The sequence below is a fragment of the Panthera tigris genome, chromosome A1 (genome assembly GCF_018350195.1).
Source record: "Panthera tigris isolate Pti1 chromosome A1, P.tigris_Pti1_mat1.1, whole genome shotgun sequence".
Lineage (NCBI taxonomy): Eukaryota > Metazoa > Chordata > Mammalia > Carnivora > Felidae > Panthera > Panthera tigris.
Window position 1 is genome coordinate 100633492 of NC_056660.1, and position 22261 is coordinate 100655752.

The 22261-nt window shown below is 40.8% G+C and overlaps 1 protein-coding gene across 2 annotated transcripts in view; it reads left to right on the forward strand.

Annotated features, from left to right (window-relative positions):
• The window catches only part of SNX24 (sorting nexin 24), a 156802-nt gene that overhangs the window by 94206 nt on the left and 40335 nt on the right, over positions 1–22261 (forward strand). For both annotated transcript variants that reach the window (XR_006216439.1, XM_042982760.1), the window contains exon 3: positions 4174–4278. Coding sequence is in view for 1 of the 2 variants with exons in the window: in XM_042982760.1 (XP_042838694.1) it covers positions 4174–4278 (105 nt within the window). In the remaining variant the exon portion in view is untranslated. The remainder of the gene's footprint in view (positions 1–4173; positions 4279–22261) is intronic.

The following is a 22261-nucleotide window of genomic DNA, read 5'->3' on the forward strand; positions in this document are numbered from 1 at the left end:
TGTTTATTTATTCTTGAGAGAGAGAGAGGGAGAGAGTGAGCAGGGAAAGGGCAGAGAGAGAGGGAGACACAGAATCTGAAGCAGGGAAAAGGCAGAGAGAGAGGGAGACACAGAATCCGAAGCAGGTTCCAAGCCTGACATGGGGCTTGAACTCACAAGCTGTGAGATCATGACCTGAGTTGAAGTTGGATGCTTCACCAACTGAGCCACCCAGGCGCCCCACGATTCAACAGTTTTAAAGGAAGTTTCCTGAGGTTTAAATTGTAACCGAATAAATTTATTACCACAGAATACTTGAGCATTTTTGGCTTTGTCTCTGTTTGAGAAATACCTCAAATGGTGTAGAGATGAGATATATATTTATTCCCATACAGACAATCATAAATGGTTTCTCTCTCTCTCCCTTGTTCCTCAGTATTGGATCAGTCTCATAAATAAATGAACATGTGCTAGTGTTTCCCATTTAACGTAATAAAACTCACCTTTGCCTCCCTGCTTCCCTCCCATGTTGCCCGCATTACTCTCCTTTCTTGGTAGAATTTCTTGAAAATGGAGGCTCTGCTCTATCCCTTCCTATTCCCTCCTTACCCACTGTTTGACTTCCCCAGCCTGGCTGGGCAGTCGGACTGTGCCCGCTTTTTGGAACCCTTTCTTGTCTGAAGGTGCGGTTTCACCCCCTGCTCAGTGCCTGCCTGCTTCTCTGCCCTGCCTCTCAGAATCAGAGATCTCTGCCATTGTAGCCATGTCCCATTGCAGTGTAAGGAACTGCCACTTACTCAGCAGCTTAAAACAAGACAACTGTATCATTTGGGAGTTTCTCTGGAGCAGGAGTCCAGGCACAGGTGTACTGGGTTCTCCACTTAGGGTCTCACCAGGTGGGCATCCAGGTGTGGCCAAGGCTATGGTCCCATCTGGGGCTCAGGGTCCTCTTCCAAGCTTGTTTAGGTGAAAGTAGGTTTATTGCTGTCATGGGGCTGAGGCCCCCCCGCCTTTTTTTTTTTTTGCTGATTTTTTGGCCAAGGGTAGCTCTCAGCATCTATGCCATGTGGTTGGAACATGGCAAAGCCATGAGTCTGTGTGCTAGGACCGGGTCTCATAAAAGGTAACCTCATCAAAGGAACGGCTGTCCTGCCCATATTCACTGATCCCATATGACCCCATGGGAGGGGATTATGTAGGCACACATGCACTAAGGGGCAGGGATCTTCGGAGCTGTCTTCAGATTCTGCCATCACAGCAGTTTTTTCCCATCTGTGCCAACAGAGAAACACCCCACTGTCACGTCATCTAGTTTCATGGTTCTCAGTACCACTGAATGTATTCTGATGCCTAGATCTAAACTCCTTTCCACCTGCCTACATTTTATCTCTATGTGAGTGCCTCGGGGGCATCTGAGACTTAGAATCACCAAAACTAAACAACGGATTCCTTTGTGCCAGGAGTATTTTTCATTGGATATACTAGGAACTTGATTAGGTTTCTTAAACAGGTGCGAGAAGATTCTCACATTGCAACAAAACTAAAAGCAGACGCTCCAAGTTGATGTTGCAATTCCACAGTATCCATATTCCAAGTTCCTTCTGGTCTTTCTGCTTTACCACCTTTATGTTAGCACGCGCCTTTCACTCTTCTGGTTACAGTACAGCGGCTGTCGCTCCAGGAGTGCTTGGCGTTTCTGTCAGGAAAAAGAGCCCCATTATAGTGCTGCCTGATTATGGAATCTCTCATGACCTCCTTAAAGTGAATTTATATTAAGTCATGCCCTTGCTCAAGACATTCACTAAGCTTCCCATTTAAAATGATATGGGGGCGCCTGGGTGAGTCAGTCAGTTTTGGCTCAGGTCATGATCTCACAGTTCGATGATGGGTTCGAGCCCCATGACAGGCTCTGTGCTGACAGCTCAGAACCTGGAGCCTGCTTTGGATGCTTGTCTTCCTCTCTCTCTGCCCCTCCCCCACTTTCTCTCTCTCTTTCTCTCTCTCAAAAACGAATAAACATTAAAAATTTTTTTTTTAAAAAGGAGCAATGTGTGAGGAGAAAAACTTGTTGTTTATCTGAGTTTTTGAAACTTTGAAAGACAATTGTGATTTCCTAGGCTGCTGTCTAGGCATTTTACAGTATGATAACCCTGCTCACACCCGGACATTTAGGTAAGGTCCGGACATTTAGGTAAGGACCTGAGTTCAGGATTCCCTCCATACATTCCCACTTGGCTTTCCTGGCACCTTTTAAAATAACCATTTGGAGTCAAGCCCTCGGAAATTTGGTGACCTCAGTCCTGACCAGCTGAAAGTGATCAGTGATAGGTGCTTGTCACCCTGCTGTCTTATCTCCTGCTTGTTCCTGACCTGCCACCCCTCCCCCGCTTCTGGACTCTCTTTCCTCTCCTCGGGTATAGTGAAACCTTGCCTTCATTCACAGCAAGCCCATAGGGTCCATTTCCCCAAAGTGGGAGCTCAGGTGTTCAGGACGTATGCCCCTTTCTCAGCAGGTCGTAATCTGCACATTCTTTTCTTTTTTTATTGTTTATTTACTCATTTATATCTTAGCAAGCAAGAGAAAGCAAAAGAGCAAGGGCGAGAGTGTGTATGAGAATTGGAAAGGAGCAGAGAGAGAGAGGGAGCCGGAGAATCCCAAGCAGCCTCCGCGCTGTCAGCTCAGAGCCCGATGCGAGGCTCGCTCTCACAGAGTGTGAGATCATGACCTGAGTCAAAATCAAGAGTCAGACGCCTAACCAAGTGAGCCACCCAGGTGCCCGTTTAATCTGTATATTCTTACTTCCAACACCAGGTCTGGCTTCCCGCTACACAGTCTCAGCAGGGTTTCCAAATTTTTAATTAGAACATTAAACTTCATTCTATTTGAGTCCGTGTGTTGGTTTCATATTGCTGATCTAACATGTTAGCACCAACTGAGGGCTTAAGACAACAGAAATTTATTTTCTTATTCTTCTTGTGGTCAGAAGTCCACAACGAGTTTCCCTGGGCTAAAATCAAGGCATCCCCAGGCTGGAGGGGTGCATCCATTCCCTTTCCTTCTAGCTTCTCGAGGTCCCCTGGGCTCTCGACCCTCCTTCTGTCAATGAACCCAGCCACGTAGCATCCTCCAGGCTCTCTCTGAATCAGAGCCTCCTGCTTCCTTCTCATCGGGCATCTTATTATTACACTGAGCCCACCTGGATAGTCGAGGAGAATTGTTCCATTTTAAGACCCCTGTGCAAAGTACCTGGCCATGTAAGGTGACCTTCACAGGTTAGGATGTTGATGTCATAGGATGAGTCTCCCACAGGCAGTGCTAACTCAGGTTCCAGTAGAATTTTTCTTTATATATGTTGTCCCTTAAAACTGCTGCCCAGAAAGACTTAGCTGAGAACCGTGGTTTTTCATGAACAGAATTTGGACCTAAATCTTAGGAGCATTGGAAGGATCAGTCTCTCTGTTTTAAAAAACTTAAGTTCATTCTATTGAAGACCTTTTGAGAAACTCTCCAAGTAGTTTGGTCTAGTTTACGTGTCATTTCCAGCGAGATGGTTAGAAACATTGCATTTTATTTTGCTTTTTTATGTGAAATAATATGTAGAAAGACTTTACTTCTTCTGAGCAAAATTTCATTATATTAATTGATTTTGAAAATTATAGGGGTGCCTGGGTGGCTCAGACGGTTGGGTGTCCGACTTGAGCACAGGTCACCATCTCGCGTTGTGAGTTCAAGCCGCACATCGGGTTCTGTGCTGACAGCTGAGACCCTGAAGCCTGCTTCAGATTCTGTGTCTCCCCCTCTCTCTGCCATTCCCCTGCTTGTGCTCTCTGTTTCTCAAAAATTAATAAACGTTAAAAAGTAAATTTAAAAAGATTATAAATGTCTCTACCTCCATTATAATGCATTTAGTGAGCTTTTAATTTTTTGGAAAAAAGTAATCCAGTCTGAAATACTCAGTGATATACAAGCATAGCAAAATCTACCAAAACCATAAAACGCTTATCCCGAAACCTAAACACTTAGGAAAGCCAAGTAAAGAATTTGTTAACGAAATTTCACTGTAATTATATTTTCTTGTATCTTTTTTATTGGAGATAGTTGTGGCTCATTTTCTTTTACTGCCTTTCCCCTTCAAATAATGTCTTTATAATTGAGACATTTTTCTGTATTTTTGTTTGTTTCTATCTTTATAGCTTAAGAAATGTATAAAAACTCCAGAAATCCCTTCTAAACATGTTAGGAACTGGGTCCCAAAAGTCTTGGAGCAACGACGACAAGGTTTGGAAACATATTTACAGGTAAGATGTGTTTAGGTCCTCAGTCAATAAAATGCGGTTTAAATAAATTTATGTCTCGATATTTTTTTTGTCAGAACTTCTGGGTGAGATGCAAAATATATCAACAGTCAAACACTCTAGATTAAAATAAACAAAGTTTAAAATTAAAAATATGTTGTCAGTTGGTCCTTTTAGCTTTAATGAAGTTGTATTTGTAATTGGTTCTCTGGATCGAGGAATTGAAAATTTAGTATAAAGGTAAAAACTGATGTAAAGCAAATCTGTCCATGTTTTAATTCAGCTCTGTGAATTACTTTTTGCTTTTTGTTTTCTTTCCAAGATTTATTGCTTTCTCATGGCATTCCTAGCCTTTAGTTTTGGGTTTTGAGGACATAGAGAAACTGAATTTTTGTTGGGCCTGGCCAGTCCATATATGGAATCAAGTTGAGAATAAGTGCATACAAATTAATTGCCTCTGATGAAGTGTCAGCTTCTTTGAAAATTAGAATGTGTGCTTGTGAAAATGTGATAGGAGGCTCTTTTCTGCAGCTGAGAGGAGCAAGTGGAACTATTGAGGGAAGAAAGAACAATACTTGTCCTAAGTGACAGGAAAAACAAAAGAAAAGATAGAGCAGTGTCAACTTCTTTCTGTTTTTAAATATAAAAGGCTAAAGGCCTCAGATGAATATTTCATGTAGTCATTAATCCGAAGAGAACCACACAGGGCAGGTGCAGGGATGGCACAGGTCAGGTGTTCAGCCAGGACACTGAACAATTGACAGGCAGATGCATGGGAATGACCCAGGTGAACATAGCTGGGAAGATAAGGAAGAGCAGAGCTGGACCTCACCTGAGGGTTATGGATTCGCCGTGAGAAGCTATCCGTCTGAGACATGTTACATCACAGAAACAGCGGCTGTTACTGTCCTTTTTATGAATAATACCTTGTAACCCCTGTAAGCTTTAATCTTAGGGTGGGTTCTGTGCAGGCAGGTAGCTGGAGGCTCTGGGAAGCCAGGACCCAGTTTCCACGACAGAGTTTTTCTGGGTGGTCGTGCCTGAATCGCTCTTGGTTACAAGGGGAGGATACGCTGTCACTGCGTGCTTCAGATGACTCTCTCCCACTAGAGAGATGCCAAGAGCCTCTTGGTGGCCTCGCATAGTTTTCTTGGTCTTGATGGTGTTCTCCAAGGAGAGTTGACATGCTGGAGACCTTGCGATCATCTGAGGAGGGCTGTCTTGACTGTTTTTGTTCTCTTCCTTTGGGCATGGCGGTTTTCACTGCCTCTCCCTGAAAGTGGGAGATTAAAGGAAAGGGGGACCACAAAGGACAGGAACGTGTGTGGCTGTGTTCCCTGGGACTCTGTACATGGAGCTGTGAGCGTTCCCAAGCTTCTGGCAGCATTGCAGAGCAAAACCAAAGCAAAAAACCAAAACACGAGACTTTAGACATTGTGTATGCAAAGAGTAGAAAGTCATGTTCTCTGTAATTAAATGGAATAGGTAAACAGTGCATTCTTACTCATAAGCCAGATTTTCCACGGATATTGTATATCTTCAAGCTTTCGTTGTAAAGAACGCTTTCCTCTTTTTCCTCCCATTGTCTTTGACACATGACTTCCATTACTACTTAGTGTAAACATTTTAAGTTGTTTGTACTTTGAATATAAATATGCAGATAAAATCATCTGGCACCGAGAGGAGTTTACAGTGACTCTCAAATTGGGCTTGGAATTTTCTATTCTCAGAAATGGGGCTTGAAAGATGTGGTTGAGGGACCAAAAGGGCTTGGTTCCTGTTGTGAGTTTAATATTCGTTTTCTTGTCACTTCAGTCTCCAAGGAGTTGCAGGGAGCTTTCTCTTCTCCCTTTTCTACCTGATTCTCTTTGTTGGCAGTGGGAGCTAGGTGGAAGTTGGAAAGACGAGTGGGAATGCTTTATCTGTCCCAAGTGAAATGAAAACCCTGGGTTATGCATCATTTTGGGATAACTTGTGGTATGTAAGCCTCTTGAGGAGTAAGACAGCCTCCATGATCTTACGGTTCATGAGTTTGAGGCCCATGTCAGGCTCTGTGTTGACTATGCAGAGCCTGCTTGGGATCCTCTCTTTCCTTCTCTGTCTGCCCGTCCCCGGCTTGTGCTCACTTGTTCGCTCTGTCTCTCTTTTTTTCAGAATAAATAAATAAACTTATAAAAAAAAAAGGAGTAGGCCAGTCTTTTCATGAACTGGCCCTTCTCTGGCCCATAAACCTGAGAGAGTATTATAGCCCAAGTCAGAGCATCTAAAGCTCACTGTGACCTTAGACGTTACCTAGTCCAACCTGCCTCCTGCCCTTCATTTACGTTCATGATTTTCTGTCTGGCCTCACCTTCCCACCCGTAGAACAGGCAGATTAGCCTTTGAGAGGGCCCCAGAAAACACTTGTCCAGAGATCAGCTAGTACATTCTGGACCATGGGTGAGTACAACACCATTCCCTAAGGTGGCCCACACTGCTCTTTTATTTTAGAGATGGAGAAACCGAGGTGTAGTATGGTTACAAAACCTGCCTCACTTCCTGGAATTTATTAGTTAATGAGATGGCCTGAAATGTTAGTTTCTTAACTCTCAGGAGGCTCTTTTCAAGCTGCATTGTAGAGTTTCTAATTTTTCAGCCTTGACATAGTTTTACTTAAGGCTGTATTAATAATTGTAAAAGAAATGTCCTTATAATCATAAACTTTCGCAATTTACTTAACTACCTACCCCCATTTCCCTTGATAGATTGATAGATTGGGAATTTTTAAAATCTATAACTTGATTATTTAGAATCCTACAGGGGCAGCTGGCTGGCTCAGTCGGTTAAGCATCCAACTTCCTCTCAGGTCATGATCTCGTGGTTTGTGAGTTGGAGCCCCGTGTCAAGAGCCTGGAACCTGCTTCAGATTCTGTCTCCCTCTCTCTCTGCCCCTCACTGTTCATGCTCTGTCTCTCCCTCTCTCTCTCTCAAAAATGAATACACACTAAAAAAAGTAAAAAAGAAAAAAAGAATTCTTAGGATTCGTTGTGTCTTCCAACTGGAAAAGTTCCATAGCTTCTCTCTGGTTGTGAAATTGTTCCATAAAGTACAGGTACACCTACTCTGCAACGAAAGACAAGACACATAGAGGGCCTAACCAGGTCTAACGTCGCAGAGTCCCAGAAAGAAGGAAGAGGGGAAAATACAAAAGTAGGGGAGGAAATAATCAAAGGAAAAATAGTTGAACATTTTCCCCGGCTGGAGGCTGTGAGCCTTTACATAGACCAGGTGCCCCGAGGGCAGAACCCAGAGAACCATAGAAGCCCTCCAGGGCTTGGACACAGCTGGCAAAATTTCAGTATGTCAGAAATAAAGATCCATACTCTTCCAGAAAAGAAAAACAAACAGTGGGCAAGGTTGAGGTTCCGCCCTGGCCTCATTTTCTTATCTGAGACTGGTTGAATGGGTGGGTCCCTCTCCGTTCTTCAGTAGCAGTGTGAAATCGCAAGCTGGCCGGGCTTAGACAAAGACTTTTCATGTGTATTTCTCATGCGTCACTTGTTGCAGTAATGTGAGATTTATGTTTCTGAGAAAGGGACACACATCTCATGTCATTTACTTAAGAACAACGGCAGTTTACGTTTTCATCTTATTCATAAGGAGGGAACAACAGTTAACTCTGCAGTGAGTGTTGGGAGCTAGAGATCCAAGTGACCCATAGAAATCGAGACTAAGGATAATCTCAGCCAGAAAGAAATGCCTTAAAGAAAAGTTCATTTGGAGAAAACAGTCCACAGCTGGTGTGGGGTTTGTCAAAAAGCACTTGCAGAATGCTGTAGTCAGAGGACCCGATTACCTGACTAGCCTGCCCCTCATTTGTTTTTTGAACATGTACAATATAGTACAATGTTCCCTTGGGCCAGTAGTCTGGTGGACCAGAGTATTATATTTTTAACTCTTCCTCTAGTGCATGAAACATTTATTAAAATTGACTTCGTGTGCTTGAAAACGCGTCTTCTCTAATTCTTGAATGCACTGAGCTATATATAATCAAATGAAGCTGGTTAAGTGTGCTATTCAGTCAAACGTGGCTTTTTGATCTGCAAGAAAAAGGTGTGTTCAAATTTTCCACTTACGTTTCAAGGATTGCTCCTATGATTGAGCTTAGTTCAAACATCCATCCTTTCTGTCTTGGTCCCTTTTTTTGTGAGCTTTTGCTTTTCTTGCCCACGTTTGGATTGGTGGCAGATTTCCCCTGCCCCCAACCCCCCTTTTTCTCTTTCCATTTTCCTTCCTCTGTTAGTTTGCATCTATTCTTGTCATAGTTACCTGTTCTCTTTAGTCTCCTCCTGAGCACAACAAGGATTTTAGGATGTTTCACATCTCATCACTCTAGACCACTCTAGATCTAGGATTCTGGGTTGACGGTCCCTGTTTTGTTTTTTTCCGCTTGGAAAATACTGTACCACTTCCTTCTGGCTTCTGTAGTTAATGATAAAATCCGCTGTCATATTAGTGTTTTCCACTTGTGAGATGAGGTTTTAAGATGTCTTTTTCAAGATTTTATCTTTGTCGTTAGTTTTCAGAAGCTTCATTGTGTGCCTTGGTGTGTATTGCTTTGGGTTTTTCCTGTTTGGAGTTTTGTTTCTCTCCTCCCTGCTTTCTCCTCTCCTTCTAGGACTGTGATCGTAGGGACACATGGGGTGTTTTGTGCTGTAGTCCCACGGACACTTGGGTCTTCTTCTGGGTTTTTTTTTTTCAGACTTTTTTCTCTGCGTGGGTCAGATAAGATCATTTCTGCTGTTCTGTCTTTCCATTTGCTGACTTTTTCCTCTGTTCTTTCCATTCTGCTGTTGAACCTGTCCACTGAGCTTTTTAGTTTGATTATTGTATTTTTCAGGTTTAAAATTCCCACTGATTGTTCTTTATATAGCTTTTATTTCTTTGCTGACCCCCTATATGTCTTTGTTGAGTTTTTGTATTGTTTCTTTTGTTTCAAACGTGCTCATAATTACTCATTGAAATATATTTTTTTTAACGTTTATTCATTTTTGAGAGAGAGAGAGAGAGAGACAGAGCATGAATAAGGGAAGGTCAGAGAGAGAGGGAGACACAGAATCTGAAACAGGCTCCAGGCTCTGAGCTGTCAGCACACAGCCCGACGCGGGGCTCGAACTCACGGGCCACGAGATCGTGACCTGAGCCGAAGTCGGACGCCCAACCGACTGAGCCACCCAGGCGCCCCTACTCATTGAAATATTTTTATCTTGGCTGCCTTACAAGTCATTATCTAACATCTTTGTCTTCTCAGTGTTGGTGTCTATCGATTGTCTTTTTTATTCAGTTTGAGAGCTTCCTGGGTCTGATACGAGGAATGATTTTGGTTGATTCCTAGACATTTTTGTATTTTGTGACGAGGCTCTGGATCTTATTTAAACCTCCCATCTTGGCTGGCCTTCTCTGATACCCCTCAGCCTGGGGGACAGGTGGGGGGACTTTATCTCATTTCTGCCAGGTGAAGGTAGAAGACCAGATTTCCCACTTGGCCTTGGTTGACACCTGGGCTGGAAAGGGCATTCTTCATTACTGCTAGGAGGAAAGGAGTCCCAGCTCTCCCTTGGTTGCCACTGACACTTTGGGTGGGGCACGTTACTGTCTTGGGGCAGTGAGAATCCTGGCTCTCTGCTTGGCCTTCTCTGACACCCCCCTGGCATTGAGTGCCCCATTGGAGTCTCATGAGGTTGGAAGTCTAGGCTTCCTTCTAGGCTTTCCCTGGCTTGAGTGGAAGTGGAGCAACTATTCTTTCTGTGGTCGTTGGGTTGAGTAGAGTGATCAGTGTCTAAAAGTTTTCTCTCTTACTAGGCTATCGTTTTCACAGCCTTCTTACTAAAGGAAATGGGCTTTTATTGCGGCTTTATTTGTCTGCAACTCTTGGTATTTCCTGGCCGCCAGCTTTTTCTGCTGTGTGTCAAGATACGTCAGGCAAAACGAAATCCCAGGAAAGATAAAATGTACCTCTGTGGCATTCCTTAGGTGCTGGCAGGTTTCATTTCTTCCCTCAACCTTAGGTACAATGTCCAATAAAATGTTTTAGTTGCATTCAGCAGGAGAAAGGGAAAAAGTATAGCTGTTCCATCGTAACAGAACTGGAAGTCTGTCCTTTGATTTTTTAGGTTTTAATATTATACTTTTTTGTTTTAGAAATTTTGTCTGATTTTTTTCCCCCCTAATCTGCCTGGATGTTTCTTGGGAGGTCTGTTTTTATCTTTTTCAAATACTTTAACTCTTGGTTTCCCAGGAAAAATGGTTATCACCATTTTTTTGTAGTAATCACTACTGTTTTTGTAGTTTTTTTAATGAATAATTTACAGAAATTCAAATGAGAAAAGTGAAATACAACTTCACTAGAATTTTGATCGGAATTTCAGCATCACAAACTCAAAAGTTTTAGTCCTTATTTTCCTAGTTTTTAAATGGGCAGCATCTTTTGAACAGTATACCTCCTTGATCTTGAACTACTCTGCATGAACATGAAACATAAATCATCTTGTAAGCCTTGTAAAAGCTTCCAGATTTTAAGTATATCTCTAGTAGGTTCTAGCTTACCATTGTTAATGGTTCTTTTTCTTAGACATGCATTTTCACAGTCCAAATCTTTGGAAACCTTGATGGTTAATAGATGTGTTGAAGAGACAGTGGCTTATATCTTTGCTGCCTAATTGCAAAATATTTTCCTTTTTAGATTTAGAGACACAACTAGAATGTCTAAATTAATAAACTTTTTTTAAACTTCTACTCTACTATTTCCTTCCAGACACCTTTGTATATGCTTTTGTCAAGTAAAATAAAGCATGTGTTAAATAAATCTTGGTACACAAACATCATAAAAAGTGAAAGAATAGTGTTCCACATTCTTTTAGCAAAATGAAATGATCCAAGTTCTGGATGTGAAGTAATGTATGGAAAAGTTCTTACTATTGAATGAACATCTCCAAGAGAATACTGTATTTCCTTTTTTGTCATTGATCTGTAAGTGTGAGAAAATTCATCTGTGATAGCATCTGAAGTTTCACGATCTATGACTTTACCTATGCACCCAATTTTGGTATATATTATGGAAGCCAGTAGTCAGATGTGGCTAATAAACATTTGAAATGCGGCTAGTCTGAATCAAGATGTTCTGTAAAATATACACAGATTTCAAAACCTTAGTACAAGAAAGAATGTAAAATATCTCAATAGCTTTTATAATGATTACACTTGAAGTAATATTTTGTATAGGGTCAAACAAAATATATTGTTCCTTTTTACTTTTTTCATGTGGCTACCAAATAATTTAAATGTGAAATTTACTTTTTTTTTTTAGTTTATTTATTTATTTGGAGAGAGGGAGAGAGGGGGAAGGGCAAAGAGACAGGGAGAGAGAATCCCAAGCAGGCTCCACACCATCAACGCAGAGCCAGATGTTGGGGGTTGAATTTATGAAATGCGGCATCATGACCTGAGCCGAAATCAAGAGTCAGAAGCTTAACCAACTGAGCCCCCCAGTGCCCCAAATTTTACATTTTTAATTATTATGCAGTATATCTGTGGCTTCCATTTTACTTCTGTTGGATCGTGGTGGTCTAGAGTATTCCTGTCTCTCTCAGTTGTCATTATCTGAGTCATCTAATAATCAGGAAACACTTTACTCCCTTGATTTTTTTCTCTTTATTCTTTTGGGTAGACAATGAAAATTGCTAAATATTTAACTGTGTTCAATGAAAACTTTTTAAGTAACTTCAAAGATGATGTCTCCAAACCTTGAAAGATAATGAGTACTTTGGGCAACACAGTAAGAAAAGCTAAAGCATATTGTAATGATTATTATTTATTTCATTGTCTTTCCAAATGATTCCGTTGTTCTATAGATGTTCTTATTATTTTCATATTTTCTTAGCACAGTTGAGAATAACTGATGAGCAATGATGGAATGATACTTAGAATCACAAAGTAGCAAAGTGTTGCAAGGTATAGGAAAAATAAGATTACTAAAATTCAGTAATGTGTATTAGGAAAGAATCCAATTGATTCATATGGTAATCCTAAGAGTGAAGGAATTTGGTTCTCTTTTTTTAAAGATACACGAATTTTCTTTTTTTTTTGGAAGACATGTAAGAAAGAATAAACGTCATAAAATACCAATTTTTATCAATAGAAACACTTAATTTTCTGTCTTTTAAAAAAAAAAGTTTATTTCTTTACCTTGAGAGAGAGAGAGAGAGAGAGAGAGAGAGCACAAGTCGGTGAGGGGCAGAGAGAAGGGCATACAGACATCATTGCAGAGCCCGATGCGGGGCTTAAACTCATGAACCCTGAGATCATGACCTGAGCAGAGATCGAGAGTCAGGCACTTAATGGACTAAGCCACCCAGGCGCCCTTAATTTTCTGCCTTTTAAATGTAATCTGTCATTCTTCTGATTCTTCTTTTCATCTTTGGTGTTCTGTTTTACCGTAGAACTTTGTTACTGTAGTTATTCTGTATCTAGGTGTACATTTTTTTTTCATTTATATTTTTGTGTATTGTGTGTGCGTTTGTGTGGGTGTGTACACGCTCTCTCAATCTGAATATAGGTACCTTTCAGTGTCTCTGGAAAATGCCCAGGTATCCTATCTTTGATTGTTGCCTCTTCCGTCCCCCCCCCTTTTTTTAATTTTTTTAATTCTCATTCTGATAAAAGTGATGTCTTCATAGGTCTCATTTGTTTCTGCTAGTTTTTGCACATGGTACTTTGTTTCCTCTTAGTGTATTTATGTGTGGTTTTTGTTTGTTTCAATTTTTAGCTTGGGTAATGCATTTCCTTGTACCTTCATCCTTGGGGATTTTTTTTCATGTCCAGGATTCAATTTACTTTTTACACAAGATAGAATTTTTGTTTGCTTTTGCTAGGAGCACTACCAACTGGGTGGGACTTCTTAGCTTGAAAGTTTTTTTGGACCACACAAAAGGCATTAGATTAGGTTCCAAACCTGTGAGTGGGTTTATTTCTCTCTTTCCCTTCCTCTGGGTTTGTATCCTTCAGCAGCTTCATTTGGAGTTCGCCTCTTAGATCCCTGATGCCCACCTGTCTTGAGCAAAGCTTAGGCTTTATCTTCATTTCTTCTGTCCATGCAGCTTTCATAGTAGATGCTCAGAGTTCTAGGGTTCGACTTGCCTGTGGGAAAGGACCAGCTTTGGTGCTTGCTCATCTATCAGGATTTCAGTTTACATTTGATGTAAGGATGCTCGTGATTCCTTACTTTTTTATTACCTCAGTGATGCATTTTTTAAAAATTTCTTATATATATTTATATATATGTGTGTGTGTATGTGTGTGTGTAATTATATGTAATATGTAATTATATTTTAAAATAATATATATTTATATTTATAAATACAAGATATGTGAAATATATTTAAATGTATATATTGTGAGTGTGTTTACATATATAACATTTTTAGGATCCTCAGTATTCGTTTCCAAGAAAATATGGCTTAGTGAAATGTTCAAGTGCTAAATCACTCCTTATGGTTAGCCAGATACTACTACCAGGATTTACCATATGGACTTCCCTCTGCAGTTACATACATAATTTGCTACAATACGTTCTTCAAACACAGAAAAGTTTGGAAAATAAGTTTAATTATTTGACTGATTATAAGATTCTGTTTGGCAGTGTTTGCTTCCCAAATCAAAATGGATTTGATATCCTGTTCATTCAGGGGCGGGAATGTGATTATGCAGGAATCTCTGGGAGGGTCCACCTGCCACAGCAAGTGACTTGTCATGTTCCATACTGGAGCAGAAGCCTTTATAAAATGCCACCTGTCATATACATGTGCTGTAAAATAGACCTTAAACATTCCCACAAGTTAGTTCCCAAAGAGGTTGCGTCGTGACCTAAACATGTTTTTTTGGTTTTTGTTGTTGTTGTTGTTGTTGTTTTTAAATTACATAGCTAGTATGTAGGCTTAATGCCATGGGGTACATAGAATAATTTTTTTTTCTTTTATCTGCCTTTGACTATTATTTAGCCACCACCCTCCCCACCCCAGTGTACTTAAGAAGACACTTTCTTCCAAAGTAGGCTGGCTTCCTGATTCCACTGTGCATATTTTCCAGCCTTTATCTTTTTTTTATGTTTATTTTTTATTATTGAGAGAGATAGACACAACACAAGTGAGGGAAAGGCAGGAGAGAAGGAGACACAGAATCTGAAGCAGGCTCCAGGCTCTGAGCTATCAGCATAGAGCCCAACGTATGGCTCAAACCCATGAACCGTGAGATCATGAGCTGAGCCAAAGTCTGGCACTTAACCAACTGAGCCACCCAGCCTCCCGTATCTTTTTTTTTTTTTTTTAATTCTTATTTATTTTGAGAGAGAGATGGAGAGCAAGTCAGGGAGGGGCAGAGAGAGAAGGAGACAGAGACCCAAGCAGGTTCTCTGCTGTCAGCAGAGTCGGATGCAAGGCTCAAACCCACGAACCCTGAGATCATGACCTGAGCCCAAATCAAGAGTCAGACGCTTAACTGACTGAGCCACCCAGACACGCCAGCCTTTCTTTATTTTTTACCTGTCTTTATCTTTCTTTTTTCATGAGCTTCTTTACCCTTCTAAAGATTCTGTGGCAACTTGATCCCGTTCCCCATTTTGCAGTAAGACACTACGGCTGACGCGCTGGAGTGGCATTTTATTTTGGTAATTGTTGGGTGAACAGCCGTTGGGATGCCTATCACCTGTTGCTACATGAAAATGCTGGAATAAGAGCCCACGTACCTCCAGAATCGCATGGCCATTAAGTGTCTGATATCACCACGGCATTGTCTCAGAACTGTCCTCTTTTGCTTAATAAGCAACTTCTATACTAGTTGGAGCACACCCATAAACCATTTTGTGAAACACATTTTCTTCCACACTTCCCTTTTCTTTTTTTTAATTGAAGTATACTTGACATACAATGTTATATTGGTTTCAGGCATACAGCATAGTGAGTGGACCATAAGCTCGGTTACCATCTGTCACCGTACAGATGTTACTGAGTATATTCCTTATGCTGTACCTTTCCTTCTAGATTTATCTTTTAATGACCATAAACCACTTATAAACCAGATATTTTACTCGTACATTACATAAAACGTCAATTTTGTGGCCAACAGCCATTTTTTAGATCTGTTTTTTCATTTTGGGTTCACTTCTTTGAAGTGCACCAGGAATTAATATTCTTTTGGGGGGACCTTTTCTCCATGTACTGTGCAGACCCCCCAAAATGTATTTTTTTTTTTTGTTTTAATCACTCCATGAGCATTGTAAGGCAGGCACAAGTGAGCTGACAAGGACAAAGTAAATGAAACTGAGCTGAGATTCAAGTCTTTAATGTTTTCAAGGTTCACTTACCAGAGAGGGGCTCCCTCTTGCTTTATCCCAGCAAAATTGCAAAGCACTATGTGTCATAAGCTTCCAGAATATGAGTGGTCAGAACCAGAAAGGTTCAGTTTGGAACAGGTTTCTATTTAAGATCTTAGAATTATCATTGAGTTAGTTTTACTTCGTAAAGGAGTTTCCACCTCTTTATTCTCATATAATCATAGATATTTCCAAAGGTGAAAATTTTCTTCTGTGTAATATTTTCATCCTTTTTCTCTACCTTCCATTTTGGTATTTTTAAGATATATGCGTGTGTCTCTTCCTGGCCATCCAGTTCTGGCTGAAGTATTTAGCCAGAATTTCAATTATTATTGAAATTTTCTCTCTTTCTCCACCCCTGGCAGGGTAATGTCATTGATGAAGCTGAGTGAACTTGGAGTGCATACCCGGGAAGCCCCATGTTGTTCCGATGGCCACCCTATCTATGCCTTACAGCTCAGGTCCTTAGAATTTTGAGTTTCTCTCACAAATTAAGAAGTCATATAATGGCGGTTTTGCTTCTTACAAAGGACTTCCTTTAAAATGCACCTGAAGTAAAGACCAAGATCTTGTGTATTGGGGGTGGGGGGCATACCGGGAAAAGAGGCATGTACAATTTGGACTTCACCAAATCACCCTAAAAGCCTGGAGAAGTCGCAGTTAAGTATAAAGGTCCTGCTTATCACACCAGACAAACTGTTCTTTGTTCTCGTTAAAGATGGTGAACAGGGTGTTAAATAATATTAATGGCTGGGATTGTCAGTACTTAACAGTACTTTCCTTGTACAAGTGATTTTATTGATCGATACAGACTCCATGTAATGGGGCAGATTATTTTTAGTGATTTCATCGAAACCTTAACCAAGTTTGTTAGTGTGCCACGTATCTTTAAATAGATCTAGATGATGATGTAGATTAAGAAAAGCAAACCACCATCCATCTCTTTTTGATCTGTTAATAACTTAAATCCATCATTGCTAGCAAGTGTTTTCAGATTCTGTTGTGCATACGTTTCTCTTGTGCCTGGTTAGAAATCCTGGAACCTTGTTTCACTGGTTGGTTGTTCATATAGGAAAACCCTAACCGCTTATCCAGAATTTAGAAGGTAGGTTAGTTGTCATACTTGGTGAAATAATTGTCAAAACGTGAAGAAGAAAAACTGTGTTTCCTAAGTTTCATTTTTGTAGGCACTGCCCTCTAGATTCTTAGGTTTTGTGATAGTTCTTGAAGACTTTTTTGTGCTGAGCTGAAAACACTACGAAAGCTATAAATACTTAGCACAGTATATGATATTTCTTCTCGTATAAATGTTTTTAATTTTAATTATAGAGAATTGTGCTACTTAATATCAAATGTGTTTTTTGTTTTCTCAGTGATTTGCTTGCTTCCCATTCATCTCGAAATGAACTTCATTTAAAATAATTTTTAGTACTTGGGGAGCCTGGGTGGCTCTGTCACTTAAGCGTCCGACGTCGGCTCAGGTCATGATCTTGTGGTTTGTGAGTTTGAGCCCCACATGGGGCTCTCTGCTCTCAGAACGGAGCCTACTTTGGACCCTCGGTCTCCCTGTCTCTCTCCTCCTCCCCTGCTTGCTCTCTCTCTCTCAAAAATAAATAAAAACATTTTTAAAACTTTTAAAATAAAATAAAATAATTTTTAGTACAGAACAATTTTTTTAAATTTCCGGTACTAGCCATATGTATTACTCCTTTGAAGAAAACAATACCTTTTTCTTTCGAGGAAATACATGAAACCAGTATTTTTTTAAATGCTTATTTAGTTTTGAGAGAGACAGAGAGAGAGTGTGAGCATGAGTGGGGAGGGGCAGAGAGAGAGAAAGACAGAGGATCTGAAGCGGGCTCTGTGCTGACAGCAGAGAGCCCGAAGTGGGGCTCGATCTCACAAGCCCCGTGCTAAAGTCAGACGCTTAAGTGATTGGGCCACCCAGGAGCCCCTGCCGGTATTTAGAAAATCCACATGGTGCATTCTTGCTTACTTTGGGTGAGTAAGCCTGGCAAAGGAAGCCTGACCTGCAGAGCTATGGATATTGAGCCTTCAGAGGTAATGTAGGTCAGTGGAGGTAAGGGCAGTAAAGGCAATGTGAAAAGCTCTAGGAACCTCACACGTGATGGGGAGGAACCTGTGTGGAAGAAGGGAAGGGAAGGCAAACAAGCCGTATGCTCCAAAGTGCCTTTAATGAGGCTTACAACTTAAAACTTGGGGACTTTTAAGACTATGAATTACCAAATATTGACCACCTGATTTGGCGGTATGTACTGATTTAAAAACCAAAACCCTCTTAGTAGTCATAAAGTTAGCTTTAGTGCCCTAAACAGGATCCTTGGGTTGATAAGATGAATGTCTGGGCTAAATCGTCCTGGACAGCTGTCTCTGCTTGTTGGCCAGCTCAGGGCTGCGTGCTGTTTCTAGAAAGGGGGTGGGTGAGATGTGGGGTATTAACACACAGACTTGGACTCATTGTGGAACGCCAGCTCCAAGCCCCTTCTAGAAACAAGTAGTCCCCCTCGTGTCATTTCATCTATATGGACGCAAAGGTAGCCACATACTTCTTTTTCTTCGCATGTAAACTCAACTTACAATGTGGATGCCTTTGTCTGATGAAAACTTAACACCCTGAGCCAGCATTACGTTTCTGTGACTTTTCGTTCTTTTAAAAAGATGGCTATAGTGGGCTTGACTCTGTCTTCGGTGCTACCACTTTCCATTCAGAGAAGATTTTATGAAGCCTGACATTTTTTTTTAACGTTTATTTTGAGAGAGAGAGCGCGCACGCTCGTGCGTGTGTGAGTAGGGAGAGGGGCAGAGAGAGGGAGACAGAGAATCCCAAGCAGGCTCCATGCTCAGCATAGAGTAGAGCCCGACACAGGGCTCGATCTCACAAACCGTGAGATCATGACCTGAGCCGAAATCAAGACTCAGACACTTAACCGACTGTGCCACACAGGTGTCCCAAGCCTGACATTATTCCTGAGATACTTTTGATTTGTATTTTATCAGATTTGTATGTGATAGACTCATGAGTTTTGAAAGAACTGGCTTTTTTCATCAGGTTTAGTTTTAGGTTGATGACTTCAGTTTAGTCAAAGAATCTGTTCCGTGGTCTTTTATTTTCTGATATAAACAGTCTTATTTCTTCACAGACATCAAGCATTCTCTCCTTGCAGGGGCACCTGGGTGGCTCAGTCAGTTAAGCATGCAACTTATGCTCAGGTCATGTTCTCACACCTTGAGGGTTCGAGCCCCATGTCCGGCTCTGTGCTCACAGCCCAGAGCCTGGAACCTGCTTCAGATTCTGTGTCTCCCTCTCTCTCTGCCCCTCCCCTGCTCCCGCTGTGTCTCTCTCTCTCTCTCTTTCTCTCTCTCAAAACTAAATAAACATTAAAATAAAAAGATGTTAAAGAATTCTCTCCTTGCAGATTAATGTATTTTTAGTATATAAGTATTTTTTTACTGTTCTGGCTTATACAGGTGTTCATATTCAGCAACTTTGAAAAACATAAAGGATAAAAATAATTTTCTGTAATTCTTCCACTTAGGCCACTGTTTCTGAACCAGGGGCAGTTTTTCCTCGCAGGGGACATTAGATGACACATACAGACATTTTTGGTTGTCACAGTTTGAGGATGGGGTGCTACCAGCATTTAATAGAGGGTGTGGTCAGGGATCCTGCTCAATATCTTACAGTGCACAGGACAGCCCCCAACAAATAGTCAGTTGCTCCAAAATGTTACTAGTGGCAAGACTGAGAAACCCTGATTTAAACATCTTTGAATTATGGTGTGCTTCATTTGTCTTTTTTCTGTGCATGTTTTTAATCGTATATTTTAACATATTTGATATGTCGTCTCTAATGTTTTATAAACTCTTTTCTTAATTTAAAAACATATCTCAGGGTCCCTGGGTGGCTCAGTCAGTTAAGCGTCTGAGTTTGGCTCAGGTCATGATATCACAGTTCATGAGTTCGAGCCCCGCATCAGACTCTGCTGACAGCTCAGAGTCTGGAGCCTGCTTTGGGTTCTGTATCTCCCTCTCTCTCTGCCCCCCTGCCCCTCTGCCACTCATGCTTGTGTGCTCGCTCTCTCTCTCTCTCTCTCTCTCTCTCAAAAATAAATAAAAATATTTAAAAATTTTTTTAAAAATAAAAACTTATCTCAAACATTTACCATAACTATATTAGGTATTCCTCTAAGATAAGGTTTTTAAAAATCCTTTATTTTTTTATTATGGAAATTTTCAAGATATATAAAATAATGTAATAAAATTGCAGATATCCATCATCCATCATCCATCTTCAGTAATTATCAACTCAGAGACAATTTTGTCCCTATTCCCAGACATATCCCACCTTCCCATATTATTTTGAAAAAACTCACAGATATCTTTTATCTATAAATATTTCAGGATGTATCTCTAGTAGATAAAGTTTTTTTTAAAAAAACTATTTTAATAAATGCTCCATTATATTCTATGCTATGGATGCATTATCATTTATTTCAGAGCCTGCTCTTAAGTTTTGGGATTCTTCTTAATTTTCAACCTCGAGTGTTTTGGGGTTTTTTGGGGTTTGTCTTTGTTTTCGGTGTTTTTTTGTTTTTTGTAGATCTTCATATGGCATATTCTCCTGGTTCCACAGGTAAAGGGGAAAGTGTGCAAACTAAGCAAGGCGAGAATGAGCACAAGACCCTTAATTTCATTAAACACTGTGTAACTGGTAAAGATTAATGTCCATATCTCTTGCTAATTCTTTCCAATTACTTAGTTCATATAAATTCCCAAGCCTGGTTAATTATGCTGAAGTCAGGTAGTAATTTTGAACACTGTTCCGACAACAAGGGAATTTTCCTGGTCTAACCTTGCCCTCTCACACAGACTCTCAGCAGATTAGGCCCTCAGCCCAGAGTCCATTCATTTTCTGCTCAGGCCTAATTGCTGCCGACTGGCTGCCACAGGTACCTGGATAGCCTGCGTTTAAGGAGGCAGGGACTTCTGAGAACAAATAAGGAAAGATTAATTGTTTGTTTTGGGCCCTCCCAAGAGAAATGTGGGTCCTTAATCAAGAAAAATAATTTCTTCTGTTGATTTGGCTTATTTGGAGAAAAGATAATTGTGTAAAGGTACGTGCAAAGTGGTGCCTTTTCTAAGAGGTATTGCCACTTACCTCCACAAGAGACAAGGGCACGGGGAAATAAATGTAAGACACTGACGAAATGGATGAGGATGCCTCACATTTCTCATAGTAAGTAATCTGGCTGTTGGGCTTTCATTGGGACCAATAGTGCTAGCTGCAATTGTCATTTGTTTTGTCTGGATCTTTGGAAAACTAATCAGGGAGACAATAGTGTAAAAAAAAAAAAATCAACAACACTTTTCCAAATTGTTCTTAATTGCTGGAGTACAAAGTGAGCTAAATGCTGTGATGTTTCCAATTAAGGAACCTGTTTCAAGCAAGTGCTATTAAATCTATCTTTCCCAGTCTGATAAATAAGCGATCAAAGAGTAGAGGAGATGAATTGAGACCAATTAGTTCCAGATTCCTGAAAATAAGCCATGTGAATGAATATTAGTAATGATTTGGAGCAATTTTTGGCACGGGAACAGTGTCACACCTTCTGGCCAATCAAAAAAGGAAATTGATGAAATGTTACCATATTGCTTATGGGTTTTAGTATTGAAAACTCTTTGCTTTCTCGAATCTCAAGTTATGTGAGAAAGACTTTTGACGTGTTCTAAATCAAAATTGACCCATGACTTCAGCAAATGAATTAAAAGAGAAAAGTATAATGTCCCTCTGACAGGAAGGAATAAGGTTGTAAACACCAGAGTGTCTACACTAGTCAGGAATCAGCATGATTTTTCTGTAAAAGACCAGCTGGTAAATATTTTAGGCTCTGCAGGTCTTACAGTCTCTGTCGCAACCACAGGACTCTGCCACTGTCGTGTGAAAGCTGCCGTAAGATGTTAAAAGACGGTACGTAGCAAGGGAGAGGGCCTGTGTTCAAATAAAACTTTATTTACAAGGGGATGCAGCAGGCCAGATTTGGGCCTCGGGCTATAGTTGACCCTTGAATTTAAAAGCCGGTCTAGGGGCGCCTGGGTGGCGCAGTCGGTTAAGCGTCCGACTTCAGCCAGGTCACGATCTCGCGGTCCGTGAGTTCGAGCCCCGCGTCGGGCTCTGGGCTGATGGCTCGGAGCCTGGAGCCTGTTTCCGATTCTGTGTCTCCCTCTCTCTCTGCCCCTCCCCCGTTCATGCTCTGTCTCTCTCTGTCCCAAAAATAAATAAAAAACGTTGGAAAAAAAAAAATAAAAAAAAAAAATAAAAGCCGGTCTAGAATAAGGCAGATGGGGAACAGCAGAGGGAATGGAAGAGCGTGGCCTGGCACTGGGGGAGGGACATGGGTTCAGAGTCCTGAACCTCCACTCACTGCTGTCTCACCTGGGGTTGTAACTTAACCTGTCTGTGCCCTAGTCATCTTTTCTGTAAAGGGAGTTTAAAAGGCATACCTCATAGAGTTGGTAAAGAGGATCACGTGAGCTAATGTATATGACGTACCATCTAGTTCC